Consider the following 21,690-nt stretch of genomic DNA (forward strand, 5'->3'; position numbering starts at 1 on the left):
CCTCCGCTTCCCAAAGTGCTGTTTTCAAATCGTTCATTGCTTTAAATCAGGAGTCCCCAGCTCACCAGTCTGTGGCCTTTTAGGAAATGGGTTGTACACCAGGTGAGCAGCAGGCAAGCCAATGAAGTTTCATCTGTACTTACAATCTGTACTGCTTATGACCTGAATTACGGTCTGAGCTCTACTTCCTAACAGATCAGCGGCAACATTAGATTCTGATAGGAGCACGAACCCTATTGCAAACTGTGCATGCAATGGACCTATGTTGTACATTCCTTATGAGAATCTAATGCCTGATATGCCACTATCTCCCATCACACCCAGATGGGACCGTCTCAGCAGGAAAACAAGCTCAAGGATCCCACTGATTTTACATTATGGTGAGTTGTATAATTATTTCATCATATATTGCAATAAAATAATAGTAGAAATAGGCCAGCGTGGTGGCTCACGCCTGTAATCCCAGCACTTTGAGAGGCCGAGAAAGGTGAATCACAAGGTCAGGAGTTTGGGACCAGCCTGGCCAACATAGTGAAACCCTGGCTCTATTAAAAATACAAAAAACTGGCCGGGCGCGGTGGCTCAAGCCTGTAATCCTAGCACTTTGGGAGGCCGAGGCGGGTGGATCACGAGGTCGAGAGATCGAGACCAACCTGGTCAACATGGTGAAACCCCGTCTCTACTAAAAATACAAAAAATTAGCTGGGCATGGTGGCGCATGCCTGTAATCCCAGCTACTCAGGAGGCTGAGGCAGGAGAATTGCCTGAACCCGGGAGGCGGAGGTTGCGGTGAGCCGAGATCGCGCCATTGCACTCCAGCCTGGGTAACAAGAGCGAAACTCCGTCTCAAAAAAAAAAAATAAATAAATAAATAAAAATACAAAAAATTAGCCAGGCATGGTGGCATGCACCTGTAGTCCCAGCTACTCGGAAGGCTAAGGCAGGAGAATTGCTCGAACCTGAAAGGCAGAGGTTGCAGTGAGTCACAATTTCACCACTGCACTTCAGCCCAGATGATAGTGTGAGACTCCATCTCAAAAAAGAAAAAAGGCCAGGCACAGTTGCTCACACCTGTAATCCCAGCACTTTTGGAGGCCAAGGTGGGTGGATCACCTGAGGTTGGGAGTTCGAGACCAGCCTGATCAACTAGGACAAACCCCATCTCTAATAAAAATACAAAATTAGCCAGACATAGTAGTGTATTGCCTGCAATCCCAGCTACCTGGGAGGCTGAGGCAGGAGAATCGCTTGAAACTGGGAGACAGAGGTTGCAGTGAGCTGAGATCGTGCCATTGCCCTCCATCCTGGGCAACAAGAGTGAAACTCCGTTTCAAAACAACAATAATAATAATAACAGAAATAAAGTATACAATAAATGTATGCACTTAAACCATCATGAAACCTTCCCTATTCTAGGGGAATAATTGTCTTCCATGAAACCAGTCCCTGGAGCCAAAAAGGTTGAGGACTGCTGCTTTAAATGACCTATTTATCTCATTTCTTAGAACACAGAGATTTAACAGTGTTTTCCTGTCAGCTTCTTAACTTTTTCTAAATTCTGGGTTACACTCTAAGCCAGATACCTTTGTCCGTAATCGCTGAGCAATCTTCTCAAATTTGCCCTTGTCATGGAATTTAAAAGTGCGTCTCTGGCGCTGGGAAGGGGCAATGGAGACTCGGGGGTCAAAAAAGGTATTGGACTCCATGTCTTCTGATGGCTTTTCCTTTAGCTGTTGCTTGAATTGCTCCCTCTTCACAGCACGAATGTTGGCCTTCAGAGTAGGCATGCGATGTGTCAGCTCAATCTCCTTGCCTGTTGCATCTACAGTGCGCCCTTGCTCATCTAGGATCAGTGGTGTGGGTTTAGTTTGGTCTTTTAACTCCACCTTCCTGAAAAATAGCCCACAAAGAAATAAATCCTTTATGGAACATTAAGGCAAACAAAAAAACAAACAAAATAAAGCCAGGCATGTTGACTCAAGCCTGGAACCACAGCATTTTCGGAGGCCAAGGCAGCAGGATCACTTGAGCCCAGGAGTTAGAGACCAGTCTGGGCAACACAAGGAGACCCCGTCTCAACAAAAAATTTAAAATTAGCTGGGTGTGGTGGTATGCACCTGTGGTCCCAGCTACTCAGGAGATTGAGGAGGATCACTTGAGCCCAGGCAGTTGAGGCTGCAGTGCCTTCTCTTTAAGAGTTATTTGGGGCCGGGCGCGGTGGCTCAAGCCTGTAATCCCAGCACTTTGGGAGGCCGAGGCGGGCGGATCACGAGGTCAAGAGATCGAGACCATCCTGGTCAACATGGTGAAACCCCGTCTCTACTAAAAATACAAAAAATTAGCTGGGCATGGTGGCGTGTGCCTGTAATCCCAGCTACTCAGGAGGCTGAGGCAGGAGAATTGCCTGAACCCAGGAGGCGGAGGTTGCGGTGAGCCGAGATCGCGCCATTGCACTCCAGCCTGGGTAACAAGAGCGAAACTCCGTCTCCAAAAAAAAAAAAAAAAAAAAAAAAAAAGAGTTATTTGGATGGATGGGTGTGGTAGCTCACACAATATCCAGCACTTTGGGAGGCTGAAGCAGGAGGATTGCTTGAGCCCAGGAGTTCAAGACCAGCCTGGGCAACATAATGAAACCCTATCTCTACAAATATACAAAATTTAGATGGACGCCTGTAGTCCCAGCTACTTGGGAGGCTAAGGCAGGAGAATCGCTTGAACCCAGGACGTGGAGATTGCAGTGAGCCAAGATCGCACCACTGCACTCCAGCATGGGTCAAACAGTGAGGCTCTCTCTCAAAAAAGAAATAAATAGACAACAAAAAAGAATTCTAGGGAACAATCTTATCAGTGAGTAATATCTTTTTTTTTTTTTTTTGACATGGTCTCACTCTGTTGCCCAGGCTGGAATACGTGGCACAATCACAGCTCATTGCAACCTCAACTTCCCAGACTCAAGAAATTCTCCCACCTAAGCCTCCTGAGCAGCTGGAACTACAGGCATACTCTACCACACCTGGCTAATTTTTGCATTTTTTAGAAAGATGAAGTTTTGCCATGTTGCCTAGGCTGGTCTTGAACTCCTGAGCTCAAGCAATCTGCCTGCCTCAGCCTCCCAAAGTGCTGGGACTACAGGTGTGACCCACCTTGCACAGCCAATAACATCTTGATTAAAAATATCAAAGTGGGCCGGGCTCGGTGGCTCAAGCCTGTAATCCCAGCACTTTGGGAGGCTGAGGCGGGTGGATCACGAGGTCAAGAGATCGAGACCATCCTGGTCAACATGGTGAAACCCCGTCTCTACTAAAAATACAAAAAATTAGCTGGGCATGGTGGTGCATGCCTGTAATCCCAGCTACTCAGGAGGCTGAGGTAGGAGAATTGCCTGAACCCAGGAGGCGGAGGTTGCAGTGAGCCGAGATCGCGCCATTGCACTCCAGCCTGGGTAACAAGAGCGAAACTCCGTCTCAGAAAGAAAAAAAAAAAAAAAAAAAAAAAAAAAAATCAAAGTGGATATTTCAGCATATAGAGCAATCAAATGAAATGAGTTTATAAATTATATGAATTTATAATCCTTTCTTTATCCTTGAATTCTTGAGTCAGGCATGCGATGCCAGATCAACTGCAGATGCTAAAAAAAAACGTGTAACATCTTTGACCAGTTGCAGAGGAACTTCAGATCTGATCTCACACAATGGGGTTTAATGGATAAATCTGAGTTTAAAACCAGGAAGAAAACCTGGCTCTATTCCTAGCTCCAGTATTAGATGAATAACCTTAATCTCAGTTACATCAATCATAAGAAGATAATACACCCTGCAACAGGGAAGTCAAGAGAAAAAAATTCAATGGGTTAATCAATCAAACATAAGAAATATGAAACTGTGAGAAATTATCTAGGTTCTCTGGAAAAAAAGGATCAGTAACTTTTTTTTTTTTTTGAGAGAATCTCGCTCTGTCACCCAGGCTGGACTACAGTGGCACGCGATCTCAGCTCACTGCAACCTCTGCCTCCTGGGTTCAAGCGATTCTCCTGCTTCAGCCTTCCAAGTAGCTAGGATTATAGGCATGCGCCATCACGCCCAGCTAATTTTTGTATTTTTAGTAGAGATGGTGTTTCACCATGTTGGCCAGGCTGGTCTCGAACTCCTGACCTCAGGTAATCCACCCACCTCGGCCTCCCAAAGTGCTAGGATCACAGGCCTGAGACACTGGGCCTCGCCAGATCAGTAACATTCAAAGGTATTCATTGCTTCTCAAACTTCAGAAATGAAAAGGTATTCCATGAAATAGACACTCACGGGGGAGCAATGCCCATGGCGTGGAGATTAGCCAGGCCCACCATGTTGGCATTGCCAATGAGTCCTGGCTTCAGTGCCAGCTGGGCTTGGATTCGAGCTTGTAGTTCAGCTGCTTTCCTTGCCTTCTCAATGGCATCATTCATGAAAGTGGCAGCCTGGGAGGGTTGAATAGTGTTGCCAATTGGAAGTCGCTCTGGTTGGGAGGAAGAAGGAGTCTTTGGCTGTGATACAGAGAAAAAGAAATCAGAGGAATTGAGACAGGCAGACAGATACACATACATACACACATATACATACACATATCATGGTAGACTGTGGTAGATGATTTTGAAGCGAAACATGCAGTCACCTCTTCTGGTCTCTCATTTTGAGTGGATGGCAAGAAATTCTGTGCAAAAGATTTTTCTTTACAGAGTAATCTAGACACAATACCTGAGGTGTAGGGGGGCTAATGAAGCTCAGCTGCTTTTTCCTCTCCTCAATTTGTCGTGTTGCTGCCTCCATCATCTGTTTGATCTGCTCTCCAGGAAAAAAAAAATTGAAAAACTGTTAATTTCTCCTTTTTACTTTTCCCATTCAGGTTTCTGAACTCACAAGGCTCTCAAATCTAGAGACTTAAAATTTTCTGAATGATTATACCATATTCTGCCTGCTTTATAGGACAGAAAATTTAGCCAAGGTAAGTAAGCACTGGAATTTTTCAACCCATGTTCCTAAGGCAAGATTAGCATATTAGGTAGTAACAGAGTGTGATGATTGAGACTCTGGAGTCAGAGAAATCTGAACTTGAGTCTTAACTCTGCCAGTGAATGCCTTTGTTACCTTGGATAAGGAACTTAGTCTGTAAACCTCCTAAGTGTCTAAAAGGGAGAAAAACAGTAACTACCTCATAGGTCTGTTGTAACCTCTTAAATAATGCATGCAAACCTAACAGAACCTACACAAATTATTATATTTAAAATTTCTTTTAAAACCATGAAATAAGTACTAGAATTACTAGTTTGGGAAACAAGAGACAATGGTGAAAAGACTTGCTCCCTAGTCTCTACAAATACCTTCTGTCCTAAAAAGTTCAGAATAAGCTCTGAGGGTGTGACCAAACAACTCCTCTTGCATTTTACAAAACAGACCTGTTTTTAAAGTGCTTCAAGATATGTATATATTTTTTTTTGAGACAGAGTTTCGCTCTTGTTACCCAGGCTGGAGTGCAATGGCGCGATCTCGGCTCACCGCAACCTCCGCCTCCTGGGTTCAGGCAATTCTCCTGCCTCAGGCTCCTGAGTAGCTGGGACTATAGGCACGCGCCACCATGCCCAGCTAATTTTTTGTATTTTTAGTAGAGATGGGGTTTCACCATGTTGACCAGGATGGTCTCGATCTCTTGACCTCATGATCCACCCGCCTCAGCCTCCCAAAGTGCTGGGATTACAGGCTTGAGCCACCGCACCCGGCCTGCTTAAAGATATTTTTAAAAATTTGTCTTTAACATTTTTTCTTGAGCAGGTGATATATTCAAAATTCAAAAATTACAAAGGGCCAGCATGGTGGCTCACACCTGTAATCCCAGCACTTTGGGAGGCTGAGGTGGGTGAATCACTTGAGGTCAGGAGCTCAAGACCAGCTTGGCTAACATGGTGAAACACTGTCTCTAGTAAAAATACAAAAATTAGCCAGGTATGGTAGTGGGCACCTGTAATGCCAGCTACTCAGGAGGCTGAGGCAGGAGAATCACCTAAACTCAGAAGGTGGAGGTTGCGGCAAGCGAAAATCATTTCACTACACTCCAGCCTGAGTAACAGAGGGAGACTCCGTCTCAAAATAAAAAAATAAGAAAATAAAAATTACAAAAGGACATGTGAGTACTTCCATCCCCATTCTCCATGAAAAACATCATCGGCTGGGCATGGTGGCTCACGCCTACAATTCTAACACTTTGGGAGGCTGAGGCAGGAAGATCATTTGAGTCCAGGAGTTCAAGACCAGCCTAGGAAACATGGCAAAACCTCATCTTAACAAAAAATACAAAAATTAGCCAGGCATGGTGGCCTGAAGTCCCAGCTATTTAGGAGGCCAAGGTGGGAGGATCACTCAAGCCTGGGAGGCAGAGGTGGCAGTGAGCCAAGATCTTGCCACCGAACTCCAGCCTGGATGACAGAGTGAGACCCTGATTCAAAAACAAAAACAGGCTGGGCACAGTGGCTCACACCTATTATCCCAGCAGTTTGGGAGGCAGGGGTAGGTGGATCACTTGAAGTCAGGAATTCCAGACCAGCCTGGTCAACATGGTGAAACCCCTGTCTCTAATAAATATAAAAATTAGGCTGGGCGCGGTGGCTCAAGCCTGTAATCCCAGCACTTTGGGAGGCCGAGGCGGGTGGATCACGAGGTCGAGAGATCGAGACCATCCTGGTCAACATGGGGAAACCCCGTCTCTACTAAAAAAATACAAAAAAACTACCTGGGCGTGGTGGCGCGTGCCTGTAATCCCAGCTACTCAGGAGGCTGAGGCAGGAGAATTGCATGAGCCCAGGAGGCGGAGGTTGCGGTGAGCTGAGATCGCGCCATTGCACTCCAGCCTGGGTAACAAGAGCGAAACTCCATCTCAAAAAAAAAAAAAAAAAAAAAATTAGTGCGTGGTAGCACATGCCTGTAGCCCCAGCTATGGGAGGCTGAGGCAGGAAAATCGCTTGAACCTGGGAGGCGGAGGCTGCAGTAAACCAAGATTGCACCACTGCGCTCCAGGCTGAGCAACAGAGAGATACTCCTCAAAAAAATCATCTGTTTCTTTCCTTTCATAAACAGCATATATATGCAAATACATCCATCTATATGTATGTATATGTTCTATGACACCCTTCGCATATTAAGTGGTAAAAGAAACACTGCCAGGCGCAGTGGCTCACGCCTGTAATCCCAGCACTTTGGGAAGCCGAGTCGGGTGGATCACGAGGTCAAGAGATCGAGACCATCCTGGTCAACAACGTGAAGCCCCGTCTCTACTAAAAATACAAAAATTAGCTGGGCATGGTGGTGCGTGCCTGTAGTCCCAGCTACTCGGGAGGCTGAGGCAGGAGAATTGCTTGAACCCAGGAGGTGGAGGTTGCGGTGAGCCAAGATTGTGCCATTGCACTCCAGCCTGGGTAACAAGAGCAAAACTCTGTCTCAAAAAAAAAAAAAAAAAAAGAAACACTTATTGTCTATGTGGTATCAAAATTATTTAACAATGCCAATTGAAAAAACACAAATATTTCTTGTTAAAAAAAAGTACAAAGTTGTCCAGTGTTGGTGGCTCACACCTATAATCTTAGTACCTTGGGAGGCTGAGGTGGGCAGATCACTTGAGGTCAGGACCAGCCTGTCCAACATGGAGAAACCTCATCTCTACTTAAAACACAAAATTAGCCAGGCGTGGTGGCACATGCCTGTAATCCCAGCTACTCAGAAGGCTGAGGCAAGAGAACTGCTTGGACCAGAGAGGTAGAGGTTGCGGTGAGCAAACTCCACTCAAGAAAAAAAAAAGGCTTCCTCAAACACTAAACATTAATTCAAATCAAGATCACAAGAGGTCCAGGAGAGGTGGCACACACCTGCAATCCCAGCACTTTGGGAGGCCAAGGCGAGTGGATCACCTGAGGTCAGAAGTTTGAGACCAGTCTGCCCAACATGGTGAAACTCTGTCTCTACTAAAAAACAACAACAACAACAACAATAATAATAATAATAATACAAAAAATTAGCCAGGCATGGTGGCTCACGCCTATAATCCTAGCACTTTGGGGAGGCTGAGGCAGGCGGATCACCTGAGGTCAAGAGTTCAAGACCAGCCTGGCCTACATGGTGAAACCGTGTCTCTTTTAAAAATACAAAAATTAGCCGGGCATGGTGGTGAGTGCCTGTAATCCCAGCTACTAGGAAGGCTGAGACAAGAGAATCATTTGAACCTGAGAGGCTGAGGTTGCGGTGAGCCCAGATCGTGACACTACACTCCAGCCTGGCGACAAGGGCAAAACTCCAACTCAAAAAAAAAAAGAAATCACAATAAATACAGACCCATGCACCCTTTGCTTCTTTAACGCACAAAACCACTTTGCTTCCAGTCCTTAGTTACTAACCTGGAGCTTAGTCAGCATGCCAGGGCTCTCTGATGGAGGTCCAGGAATCACCTCTGGCTCTTCTTCCACCTCCTCAAAACGAGGTATTCGTCGCTTCTTTACTCCTGATGATTCCTTAGAGATCTCAGAGTCATCACCAAACACCTCCTAAGGGAACCCAAGATGAAAGAAAAGCTGTATCCCTCCCCACAGGGAGAAGGAAAGAATTATCCTAGCCCCTACCAGCATTTTCTGGCTTTTCCCAGGGGAATATGACACGACCTTGCAAATAGCTACCTTCCAGAAGCAGGGTCTACTAGACGCTCCACCAAGTGGACCACCTCACCCAATTTCAACATTCTCCTAATCCAGTCAAACAAATTTCATTCCCATGTTCTTATAAATGTTCCCATCTCAAGGTCTTTGCAAATGCTACTGCCCACATTTATAATGTCTCTCAACTTTTCCACAACCCCTGTTCCAAATCCTGCCTAAAACTCACCTCCTACAAGAAGTTTTCCTCATTATAAGCTCATCCCACTGTGATCAAACTTTTGTTTCACATTGTCTTAGCACCTAAGAGCTTGGTTCATATTAGGTTAAATTACATTGTTGATATTTTGTTTGCCAAGTGTTAAGTATTTCAATGTTAGTACAGTTTTCCCAACTAAGTCTAAGCTCTTCCAGGAAAGGGGCTTTCTCTTTCTTCTTCAGTAACCCCCATTAACACCTTGTTTTCATCAAACAATGGGAACTCAAATATGATGACTAATTTGCAAGGTGAATTTAAAAGGACCGAGAGTGGCCAACTGGAAGGGACAATGGGAAAAAGCAAATGTACACACCGGTGGTAGGCTTTGGGTGACATCCCCTCTTCACTAGGAGGGCTCGTGTTTTGCAAGGACATATCCTCAGCCAGGGGCGAGCGCTTCCTGGAACTCCTACAGTTCAAGAAAAAGGACTCTCCCATAATATATTGTGTGGGGTGGGGACTTGAATGGACCAAAAATGGGACCCGTATCCCAAGGCTATCTAGATACCTCCTTCAAGAAACCATTTTTATTAATCCCACCCAATGTAGTCACTTCATTCACTGCATGCCCTCAGCACTCATATAGAAGTATGCCCTACTAGCTTGGCACAGTGGCTCACACCTGTAAATCCCAGGACTTTGGGAGGCCAAGGCAGGCAGATCACAAGGTCAGGAGTTTGATGTATCCCAGCCCTTTGGGAGGCCAAGGCAGGCGGATCACCTGAGGTTGGGAGTTCAAGACCAGCCTGACCAACATGGAGAAACCCCCGTCTCTACTAAAAATACAAAAATTAGCCAGGCATGGTGGCTCATCCCTGTAATCCCAGCTATTCTGGAGGCTGAGGCAGGAGGTGCCATTGCACTCCAGCCTGGGCAACAAGAGTAAAACTCTGTCTCCAAAAATAAAAAGAGTTCGAGACCAGCCTGACCAACATGGTAAAACCTCGTCTCTACTAAAGATATAAAAATTAGCCAGACATGGTGGCATGTGCCTGTAATCACAGCTACTTAGGAGGCTGAGGCAGGAGAACTGCTTAAAGCTGGGAGGTGGAGGTTGCAGTGAGCCGAGATCATGCACTCCAGCCTGGGTGACACAGCAAGACTCCATCTCAAATAGAAAAAAAAGAAGTATGCCCTATTATGACATAATCATCACTGTATAGATCTGTGTATACTATGGATCAATCATTCCCCCTTAAATATAACAAAATTCAAAGTCTAAAATTTACAGGAAACTGCTACTCAGATTTTATAATACGGGTCTATATACTATATTTTGTGGTACCTCTGCTCTATTAAATTACAGCTCCTGGGCTTGCCTCAGCTTCCCAAGTAGCTGGGATTACCGGCACATGCCACAGTGCCTGGCAAATTACAAATTATTTTAATGCAGGACTATCTCTCCTTCTCTGATCACCCTACAATGCTCTAAACACGAAGAGCACACATCTCTCTGGTTTTTCTTGTTCCATAGCCTGCCCAGGGGACCAATCAGACACTGCTTATTCAAAAAAGCAATGGGATAGCCAAGGTATCAAAAGAACTTTGGAAGATTTCATAGGAGTCGCAGAATTTTTTTTTACTAAAGAGAGATACTGGGAAATGAGTAGAAAGATGGGCTACTTGACACTGCTAATACTGAAAGAGGCCAGGATTAGTCAGCAAATACAGAATAAAAAGTGTAGTAGTTAAGGAGGCACTAACAACTCTTCCAAGTGTTTCACTCATGGCACCAGGTGACCAGCAATATGCCATGTAGCAAATGGTAAACTCTCAAGAATATAACAAATAATAGTTACTTTGTGGTATCCTATCTACAAGTGCATTGCAGAGAAACCTCTACAAAGAGACATCAGTGAGGTCTACAGCTCAGGTACCAGGGGAGTCACATTCTGAAACAACTTACAGGCCTCAAATCAAACATAAAATCTTAGAACAATCAGTTTATAGGTAGTAGTAAGAAGGAAAAAAAAAAAAGAAAGAAAATATGGAGAAAGATGAGAACCAAAACTCCTGTTATCTAAAAAAAGACAAAGCTACCAATTATTTCTTTGGATATTTCAACCCATGAACTTGGGTAGTTCATTATCCTAAGATGGTGATGACACAAATTCACCTCTCCCACTTTAACGTCTAAGTACCTCTCTTGAACATTTGTGCCCTAAATCGTGGATATCAAAGTGTGAACTGGTAAGCTCAGCAACTCTGTTACCATTCAAAACAGTCCTGAGCTCATTAGACAGTAAATTGTAACCTACCTTTAGCTCTCGTTTTCTGCTCCTGTCACTGCTAGACTTGGAATGCCTAGAGCTTCGGCCTTCCTCCACAGCCTCAAACAGTTTGTCCACAAATCGGAGAGTAGAATCATCAAGAAAAGGTTTCAGATGATCTGACAGGAAAAAAGGCGGTGGTAGGATTGGAAAGATAAGAGTCTATAGTCTAATACTAGGCCTAGAACAGGTACCAACACTGGAATTTCATTCCTAGGAGTGAAACAAATTTTAAGTTCTTTGCAGGATTCCATCTCTCTTACAGTGAATGACCTTGCCCTCTGAGGTGAAAACACAGTTATAATTTTTTAGAGTGGGAAGTCAGTCAGAACAACCTGTTTAGGTTGAACATCAAGTTTGTTTTTTGTTTTTTTTTGAGACGGAGTTTCGCTCTTGTTACCCAGGCTGGAGTGCAATGGCGCGATCTCGGCTCACCCCAACCTCCGCCTCCTGGGTTCAGGCAATTCTCCTGACTCAGCCTCCTGAGTAGCTGGGATTACAGGCATGTGCCACCATGCCCAGCTAATTTTTGTATTTTTAGTAGAGACGGGGTTTCACCATGTTGACCAGGATGGTCTCGATCTCTCGACCTCGTGATCCGCCCGCCTCGGCCTCCCAAAGTGCTGGGATTACAGGCTTGAGCCACCGCGCCCGGCCGAACATCAAGTTTAAGATGAATAACCACCCTAACCTTTCCCAAATAGCAAGCTGTAGGAGACTACCATTAACAAAATCTACCTCCTTCAAGCTTTTTCATGTATTTCATAGAAACTTTTATATGTTGAGATGTCAATCTGAATAACTGAATATGCCTATCTGACTTGAGCATACTTCCTAAGTAAATCTAACTTGGGTGATTCAGTATGGTAGCCAAAGGAAGATTTAAAATATATCACAAGTAACATAAAAAATAAGCGGTAAGAGAAAAAGCAAAATGATTATTTAGGCTACTTGCATTATAATACAAACGAAAATAAAATATGGTCTGCCCTTTTTTTAAATGTTCCCAACAGAGAGAATTTTGGGGAAGTTCAAATCGGTGTTTGGGATCACCCTGTAAGTTAAGACGAAAGACACAGAAAGGTACATACCAGCCGCCTTTTTCTTGTCCATGCCCTTCCCCACACAGTTCAATGCTGCTGTGACCACTGTAGGCTCTGAGAAACCCAGCACCCTCTTCACTGTCTTCTCTATCCATGGTTTGAGCTCATCCAGCTCCCTCTTGGACAGCGCCATTTTTGAGGAAAAAGAGAACAATACCTCAAACAGGACTCAATACTACACCTGAAAAAAAAAAAAAGAAACAAGTTAGAGAATAAGAAAAGACTACAGTGGGCCGGGTGTGGTGGCCATCCCAGCACCTTGGGAGGCCGAGGTGGGTCATTTAAGGTCAGGAGTTTGAGAGCAGCCTGACCAACATGGTAAAACCTCGTATCCACTAAAAATAGTAAAAATGAGGCCAAGCACGGTGGCTCATGCCTGTAATCCCAGCACACTGGGAGGCCAAGGCAGGTGGAACACAAGGTTAGGAGTTCGAGACCAGCCTGACCAATACTGTGAAACCATCTCTACTAAAAATACAAAAATTAGCTGGGCATGGTGGTACATGCCTGTAATCCCAGCTACTCAGGAGGCTGAAGCAGGAGAATTGCTTAAACCCGGGAGGCAGAGGTTGTAGTGAGCCGAGATTACGACACTGCACTCCAGCCTGGGAGACAGAGCGAGAATCCGTCTCAAAAAAAAAGTAAAAATTAGTTGTGTGTGGTGATGAACACCTGTAATCTCAGCTACTCAGGAGGCTGAGGTAGCGGAATTGCTTGATCCAGGGAGGTGGAAGTTGCAGTGAGCCAAGATCATGGCCCTCCAGCCTGAGCAACAAGAACGAAACTCCATCTCAAAAAAAAAAAATTAAACTGGATCCAGGGAAATGTTAATACATCAGGAATGCATTCTCCACCCCTAGTCTCAATCCCCAGACAAGTTCTTTCAACTCATTTGAAGGCAAATATTTTCCCCAAGAACCATATCTCAAAACAGAAAGAGATTCTATTTTTTTTTTTTGTTGTTTGTGAGACGGAGTTTCACTCTGTCACCAGGCTGGAGTGCAGTGGTTCGATCTTGGCTCACTACCACCTCTGCCTCCCGGGTTCAAGTGATTCTTCTGCCTCAGCCTCCCAAGTAGCTGGTACTACAGGTGTGTGCCACCACACCATGCTAATTTTTGTGTTTTTAGTAGAGATGGGGTTTCACCATGTTGGCCAGGATGGTTTCAATCTCTTGATGTTGTAATCCACCAGCCTTGGACTTTCAAAGTGCTAGAATTACAGGTGTGAGCCACCATGCCTGGCCCCATTTGATTTTTAACTCTAACTCTTAAGTTGACCAATGAAACCTGTGGAATAAATTAACTCTGTGAATAAGCTAAGTCTGAGAAATGAGACTTTCTTGATACCGTCATATCAACAAGGACTTGCTAACATAGTAACACTAAAACAAAACTAAAAAAGTCCATCCAGGGGCCACTTTTTCCATTCTCCCTACTTCCAGGTAGGCATTCATTGACTTGCATAGGCTTCCCTTCTTTTTTGCTTTTTCTTGTTTTTTGTTTTTGAGACAGAGTCTCACTCTTTTGCCAGGTGGGACTGCAGTGGTGCAATCTCGGCTCACTGCAACCTCCACCTCCCAGCTTCAAGCAATTCTCCTGCCTCAGCCTCCCAAGTAGCTGGGACTACAGGCATGTCCCACCATGCCCGGTTAATTTTTGTATTTTTAATAGAGACAGAGTTTCACCATGTTGGCCAGGATGGTCTCCATCTCTTCACCGAGTGATCTGCCTGCCTCAGCCTCCCAAAATGCTAGGATTACAGGCATGACCTACCGCGCCATCTCTACTAAAAATACAAAAATTAGCCTGGCAAGGTGGTGGGCACCTGCAATCCCAGCTACTGGTGAGGCTGAGGCAGGAGAATCACTTGAACCCAGGAGGTGGAAACTGCAGTGAGCCAAAATCATGCCACTGTACTCCAGCCTGGGAGACTGAGTAAAAACTCTGTCTCAAAAAAAAAGGACAGGTGCAGTGGCTCACACCTGTAATCCCAACACTCTGGGAGGCCGAGGTGGGTGAATCACCTAAGGACAGGAGTTTGAGACCAGCCTGGCCAACATGGTGAAACCCCACCTCTATTAAAAATACAAAAATTCCCAGGCACAGTTACTCATGCCTGTTATCTCAGCACTTTGGGAGGCCGAGGAAGGAAGATCACAAGGTCAGGAGATCAAGATCATCCTGGCTAACACAGTGAAACCCCATTTCTACTAAAAATACAAAAAATTAGCCAGGCATGGTGGCACGTGCCTGTAGTCACAACTACTCGGGAGGCTGAGGCAGGAGAATCGCTTGAGCCCAGGAGGCAGGGGTTGCAGCAAGCTGAAATCACACCACTGCACTCCAGCCTGGGTGATAGAGTGAGACTCTGCCTCAAATAAAATAAAATAAAATAAAATAAAATAAAATAAAATAAAAATACAAAAATTAGCTGGGCGTGCTAACGCACGCCTGTGGTCCCAGCTACTCCAGAGACTGAGACAGGAGAGTCACTTGAACCTGGGAGGTGGAGGTTGCAATGAGCCAAGATCACGCCACTGTACTGCTGCCAGGGCTACAGAGCAAGACTCCTCAGAGGGGAAAAAAAAAATGTGCCTAAATGGGAGTCAATAAATTGCACTGACCTCAATTTCCAAACTCAGCTATTCCCAGCAGTGCCACTCATCAGAGATCTGGAAATCAATCTTTCAAGATGTTTTAAGACATCTTTTCTCAAAAAAATCCAATCTGATTAACTTCTACATTCTTGGTAGGTTTAGCCTCTCTATGACAGTCTATAAGACTTGCTGCCAAAGGAAGCTAGTAAAGTGATAAAATTAAGAGGGAAAAATTTTCTGCCTCAGTGACAAGTTATGTGAATAATTCTATGGTGGCTCTATTACCCCATCATGAGATAGACGTACAGACTATCAATTTCTTTTTTTTTTTCTTTTCTTTTTCTTTTTTTTTTTGAGACGGAGTTTCGCTCTTGTTACCCAGACTGGAGTGCAATGGCGCGATCTCGGCTCACCGCAACCTCCGCCTCCTGGGTTCAGGCAATTCTCCTGCCTCAGCCTCCTGAGTAGCTGGGATTACAGGCACGCACCACCACTCCCGGCTAATTTTTTTGTATTTTTAGTAGAGACGGGGTTTCACCATGTTGACCAGGATGGTCTCGATCTCTTGACCTCGTGATCCACCCACCTCGGCCTCCCAAAGTGCTGGGATTACAGGCTTGAGCCACTGCGCCCGGCCTCAGCCTATCAATTTCTACATAATACTCATGTACTGTCCAAAGGCAGCATATCCAGACGCCATACAAAGTGAAAACAAGAACTCACAGAGAACAGTTGGGACACAGCTCCACCGTTTACAAGCCCTTGAGCAAGTTAATTGATTCTCTGGGGCCACAGTTCACTCATCTTACAAAATAAGGACTGCCATATTTACATTTTAATTCATTCGATAAATATTTATTGAATAACTACCACGTGTCAAGCAATATACTGGGTGCTGAGGATACATAAAACAGTGAGCAACACTAACAAGAGTCCTCGCCTTCACGGGTCTTATTTCACTAGAATTGAATCACAGGCTAGAAAGTATAAGCAATTTGAAGACCCAAAACAATGAATGAGGTGCTACTGTTACCTCCGTAAGATGATGTGCAAACTAAACAGCCAATGGACCAAAAAGTTTCCAACGCTAACTAGCTTTGTCTCGATTCAAATGCTCAAGAATAACTGCGAGGTGCGGGGGTCGTGGGGGTGCAGAAGGAGACGGAGGTACGATGATCTCCTCTGAATGAGCAGGCAGCAGAATCCAAATCCAGTCTTCCGAAGGAATTCCCTACTCCGTGCCCTTGTTTGCTACAACCCGAGTTTCCCTCTGCAGCCCTCAAGCTTCTATTCTCACTCTCTCGGTCACTCCAACCAGTCTCTTACTCCACCTTGTTCTACCCAAACTCTCCACCTCAGGGCTGGTCTCCCCACCCGGTCTCCTTCCCGCCCCCGCCCTTTTCCTCCCAACAATCTCATTCCAATCCCTTCTCCCACCAAGCCGGGGACTCCTCACTCCTTCCTGCTGAACCCTCCCGCTTCGGTCATCCCCTCGGACTGAGCCACCCGCCACAGCGGCGCGGACCACAGTTACCCTCTCTGGGCCCGGGGCCACTACTCACCTCACAAACTTCAGCCCCTGAGACGGAGCCCGAACGTTACACCGGAACCGGAAACCTTCTGACCGCCCTACGGCCTGCCGTCGTTACCGCCACTGCCGCCGCCACGCCGCTGTCTCCCAACACGTGACCAAGGGGGGGCCGGGCCGCCGACTCGCGCAGCCGTATTTGCCTGGAGGCGGGGCGCATGCGTCGCAGAACCGAAAAGTTTCCCTGGACGAGTTCCTTGCTTGCTGTTTCCCGGGCTAAACCTGTTAACTGGATTTCTGCCAAGTTAATGTATTTAACATCCTGAAGTGGGAATTAGGCTACTTGCGTTTTCCTCATACGGAAAATAAGTGCGCAGAAGTAAACTTCGGGTAGAACGAAGAGCGAGGCGTCCGCGTTTGTGTTCAAACACAGCCTTTCCGATAGAAAGTAAACCATTTCAGTCTTGATCACTAAAATTGGCCATCCCTCCTTAACCTTTTCTCCCTAAGGTAACACTGGTTTCAGACCGGACGCGGTGGCTCTCGCCTGTAATCCCAGCGCTTTGTGCTCAATAAATGACAAGTGAGACCTACCAATATTCCTTTCTTCATTCTGTCATTTCCTTTTCTTCAAAATGACGCTCTAACCTACTGACTTTTTTATTTTTATTTGTTCGTTTATTTATTTAGAGACGGAGACTCGCTCTGTCGCCAGGCTGGAGCGCAGTGGCGCGATCTCTGCTCCCTGCAACCTCTGCCTCCCGCGTTCAAACCATTCTCCTGCCTTAGACTCCCGAGTAGCTGGGACTACAGGCGCGCACCTCCACGCCCAGCTAATTTTTGGGTTTTTTTTTGAGATGGACTTTCGCTCTTGTTACCCAGGCTGGAGAGTGCAATGGCGCGATCTCGGCTCACCGCAACCTCCGCCTCCTGGGTTCAGGCAATTCTCCTGCCTCAGCCTTCCGAGTAGCTGGGATTACAGGCACGCGCCACCATGCCCAGATCATTTTTTGTATTTTTAGTAGAGACGGGGTTTCACTATGTTGACCAGGATGGTCTCGATCTCCTGACCTCGTGATCCACCCGCCTCGGCCTCCCAAAGTGCTGGGATTATAGGCTTGAGCCACCGCGCCCGGCCTAATTTTTGTATTTTTGGTAGAGACGGGGTTTCACCATGTTGGCCAGGATGGTCTCGATGTCTTCACCTCGTGATCCACCCGCCTCGGCCTCCCAAAGTGCTGGGATTATAGGCTTGAGCCACCGCGCCCGGCCTAATTTTTGTATTTTTGGTAGAGACGGGGTTTCACCATGTTGGCCAGGATGGTCTCGATGTCTTCACCTCGTGATCCTCCAGCCTCGGCCTCCCAAAGCGCTGGGATTACAGGCTTGAGACACCGCGCCCGACGCCTACTGACTCTTTAAATCAGTGATTCCTAACAACATGTGTCTGGGCAAAGGTACTTTGGAAAAAGAATGTGCAGTATTATGACACAATTTCTTATGTGAGAAATGGAAAAAATTTCATTATTTTTAGATTATAAACTATGCAAACTAAAATTCCAAAATGTCTTGGTAGTAGGCTCACTACAAGACGCAGTTGTTCTTCAGGGAGGTGATTCAAATTCCTTCAGGGAGGAGATTTTTGTATCTAAAGATACAATGTACATACCAAGCCCACCTTCCCTGACGGGGCAGCATGACTTAACAGAATATAAAGCCTGGCTCTGAAGGAACAAGTTGGAGGAGTTTGAACATGCTGCTCAACTTATTCACAAATCAGTTCGTCCCCCTCCCCACCCCCATACACAGCTTCTAACACCGATGTCTCACAAAATATTAACTCAAAAAAGTCTGCTGAATGGGTTAATGAGTTTCAACGATTCAGGGTTGTTGTAAATTTATTTTGTTTTAGTGCTTCTAACAGTCTGGTTCAATTCCCTATAGAGAAATGTGTTTCTAAAAACTGATTTTAGGCCCAGGCGTGGTGGCTTACGTCCTGTAATCCCAAGACTTTGGGAGGTCGAGGCGGGTGGATAACTTGAGGTCAGGAGTCCAGGACCAGTGTGGCCAACATGTTGAAACCCCATCTCTACTAAAAAAAAATGCGAAAATTAGCTGGGTGTGGCGTGAAGCACCTGTAATCCCAGCTACTCAAGAGGCTGAAGCAGGAGAATCACTTGAACCTGAGAGGCGGAGGTTACAGTGATCCAAGATCGTGCCACTGCTCTCCTGCCTGGGCAGCAAGAGCAAAACTGTATCTCCAAAAAAAAAGAGGGTGCAGTGGCTCACATCTGTAATCCCAGCACTTTGGGAGGCCGAGGTGGGTGAACCACTTGAGGCCAGGAGTTCTAGACCAGCCTGCCCAACATGGTGACACCCCTTCTCTACTGAAAATGTAAAAATTAGCTGGGCGTGGTGGTGCACGTCTGTAATCCCAGCTACCTGGGAGGCTGAGAATCTCTTGAACCTGGGAGGCAGAGGTTGCAGTGAGTCGAGATCATGTCACTGCACTCCAGCCTGGCCAACAGAGTGAGATTCTTTCTTTCTTTCTTTCTCTCTTTTTTTTGAAGACAGAGTCTTGCTCTATCCCCTAGGCTGGAGTACACTGACGAGATCTCAGTTTACTGCAACCTCTACCTCCCAGTTTCATGCAATTCTCATGCCTCAGGCTCCTGAGTAGCTGGAATGACAGGTGACTGCCATCATGATCAGCTAATTTGTGTATTTTTAGTAGAGATGGGGTTTCACCATGTTGGTCAGGCTGGTCTAAGACACAGTAGATCATATTTATTGTCATATATTCCTTCAATAAATATTTACTGAGCATTTAAATGTTGGGCATTATACAAGGCACTGGGAATACAGTGGTAAAAAAGACAGGCAGAGCATGGTGGCTCATGCCTGTTATCCCAGCACTTTGGGAAGCTGAGGTGGGTGGATCAACTAAGGTCAGGCGTCTGAGACCAGTTCGCCAACATGGTGAAACCCCATCTCTACTAAAAACACAAAAATTAGCCGGGCATGGTGGCATGCCTGTAATCCCAGCTACCTGGGAGGCTGAGACAGGAGAATCACTGGAACCTGGGAGGCAGAGGCTGCAGTGAGTCAAGATCGCACCACTGCACTCCAGCTTGGATGACAGTGCAAGACTCTGTCAAAGAAAGAAAGAGAAAGAAAGAAAGAAGGAGGGAAGGAAAGAAGCTAGGGAGGGAGGGGGGGAGGGAGGAAGGAAAAATGGAAGGAAGGAAGAAAAGAGAAAGAAAAAGAAGGGAAGGGAGAAAGGAAGAAGGGAAGGAAGAAACTGTGCTATTATAGAAGTAAACGTATGAAGTTAAACTCAAGACATAAAAAAGAGAATACAAAGTTGGTAAAGGGATCAAGGAAGGCATGTTAGGAAATATTCCAGGATCAAGCATGGTGGCTCACATCTGTAATCTCAACACTTTGGGAGACAGAGGTGGTAAATCACTTGAGCCCAGCAGTTCAAGTGATCATAGCTAACATAAAATGGCCAAACTCATCTCTACAAAAAAAAAATACGAAAATTAGCTGTGTGTGTGGGCATGTACCTATGGTCCCAGCTACTTGGGAGACTGAGGTGGGAGGATCACATGAGCCCAGGAGGTCAAGGCTGCAGTGAGCCATGATCATAGTACTGTACTCCAACCTAAGCAACAGAGTGAGATCCTGTCTCAAAAAAAAAAAAAAAATTAATTAATTAAAAATTCCAACTAAGAGCTGGTGTACCAGGGAGGGGAGAAAACAGCATGTGCTGTGATCCAGAAGTGCATTTTAGGGGATAAATGGGTATGGAGAAAAGCAGGGTTCAATCATGAAGAGCCTTAAATGCCATGCTGAGTGGTTTAGATTTTTTGAAAGCAATGGAACTAATTATCAGTTTAAGCAGGAAAGTAAAAAGATCAGCATTGCATTTTAGAACAATCACTCTGGCCAAAGTGAGAATGGATTGAAGCCAAACAAGGTGATAGTCAAATAGCTGTTGTAGTAATCCAGAAGAGTTATGATGGTAGCTGGGAGTAGGGTTGTAGCATTTCATCATAGAGACAGCCAGAAGGGATTAAACACATGCTAGTACTTGGTGCACTTCTGAAAAGTTGAAAGTACAATGTCGGGCCGGGCGCGGTGGCTCAAGCCTGTAATCCCAGCACTTTGGGAGGCCGAGGCGGGTGGATCACGAGGTCAAGAGATCGAGACCATCCTGGTCAACATGGTGAAACCCCGTCTCTACTAAAGGTGCAAAAAATTAGCTGGGCATGGTGGCGCGTGCCTGTAATCCCAGCTACTCCGGAGGCTGAGGCAGGAGAATTGCCTGAACCCAGGAGGCGGAGGTTGCGGTGAGCCGAGATCGCGCCATTGCACTCCAGCCTGGGTAGCAAGAGCGAAACTCCGTCTCAAAAAAAAAAAAAAAAAAAAAAAGAAAGTACGATGTCAAAATTACTCAACACAGTTCAAATTTTTTATATCCAGAGCACTATATTAAGAGATCCTTGGTTAGGCTCGGTGGCTCCCGTCTATAATCCCAGCACTTTGGGAGGCTGAGGCGGGAGGATGACAAGGTCAGGAGTTCAAGACCAGCCTGGCCAACATAGTGAAACCCCCGTCTCTAAAAAAACCCGAAAACAAAAAACAAAAAGAGAGAGATCCTTAAATTATGATTGGAGCAGGCCTGCCAGAGGCACTTCACTAAACAGCTGAGAGATTTCACAGGTGCCAAAGATCAGGGTAGGAGGTATTTACCTATCATCCTGTAACTGGGTAAACACCAAACCAACCCTCCTCTGAAACCAATGCAGGAATTTAAAGATTAGTGCAACCCCTACTCATTAAAGCATGCAAATTATCTTCTAGCTTCCCAGAGCAAGGAGTGGAAAGTTTTTCTCCCTAGCATCACAGCATAAGCAGATTGGAACTTTATCCAGCCACCTTTCCCATTTATGAGGCCTCTCAACTGGCTAGCTGGTAAAACCCGTCATTGTTCACTGCTCTGGGGGAGAATGGGCAATAGGACTGAAGATTAAAATAAGTGGGGGAAAATTTTCAGAGACTAAGAAAATTTGAAATCTCAGCCACCTCTTAGTATTTTGGAGGGAGCACAGAAGTAACTTTAGCCCCAGGGAAATAATGCCAAGTAACAGGACTGGTTCTGTTATCACAAACACGCCTTAGCACTGTGGCAGATGACACTATGTCATGGCTCAATATCATTAAAATGTACTAAAGACCAGATTTAGATTTAAAGGTGATTCAG

At 45.6% G+C, this 21,690-nt stretch overlaps 1 protein-coding gene across 3 annotated transcripts in view; it reads right to left on the reverse strand.

Annotated features, from left to right (window-relative positions):
• PRPF3 (pre-mRNA processing factor 3) overlaps nt 1–16,676 on the reverse strand; it is a 36,483-nt gene extending 19,807 nt beyond the window's left edge. Inside the window, exons 1-7 of one of the 3 annotated variants that reach the window (XR_005576750.2) lie at nt 16,456–16,675; nt 12,283–12,475; nt 11,180–11,310; nt 8,411–8,557; nt 4,731–4,814; nt 4,299–4,519; nt 1,584–1,890 (exon numbers count right to left, since the gene is read on the reverse strand). Coding sequence is in view for 2 of the 3 variants with exons in the window: in XM_039459965.2 (XP_039315899.1) it covers nt 1,584–1,890; nt 4,299–4,519; nt 4,731–4,814; nt 8,411–8,557; nt 11,180–11,310; nt 12,283–12,427 (1,035 nt within the window). In the remaining variant the exon portion in view is untranslated. Of the gene's footprint in view, nt 1–1,583; nt 1,891–4,298; nt 4,520–4,730; nt 4,815–8,410; nt 8,558–11,179; nt 11,311–12,282; nt 12,476–16,455 lie in introns of all 3 variants that reach the window. The other 2 variants (XM_039459965.2, XM_039459967.2) reach the window with 2 other exon arrangements.
• Nucleotides 16,677–21,690: the final 5,014 nt, after the last annotated feature.

Source organism: Saimiri boliviensis, chromosome 19 (assembly GCF_048565385.1).
Source record: "Saimiri boliviensis isolate mSaiBol1 chromosome 19, mSaiBol1.pri, whole genome shotgun sequence".
NCBI lineage: Eukaryota > Metazoa > Chordata > Mammalia > Primates > Cebidae > Saimiri > Saimiri boliviensis.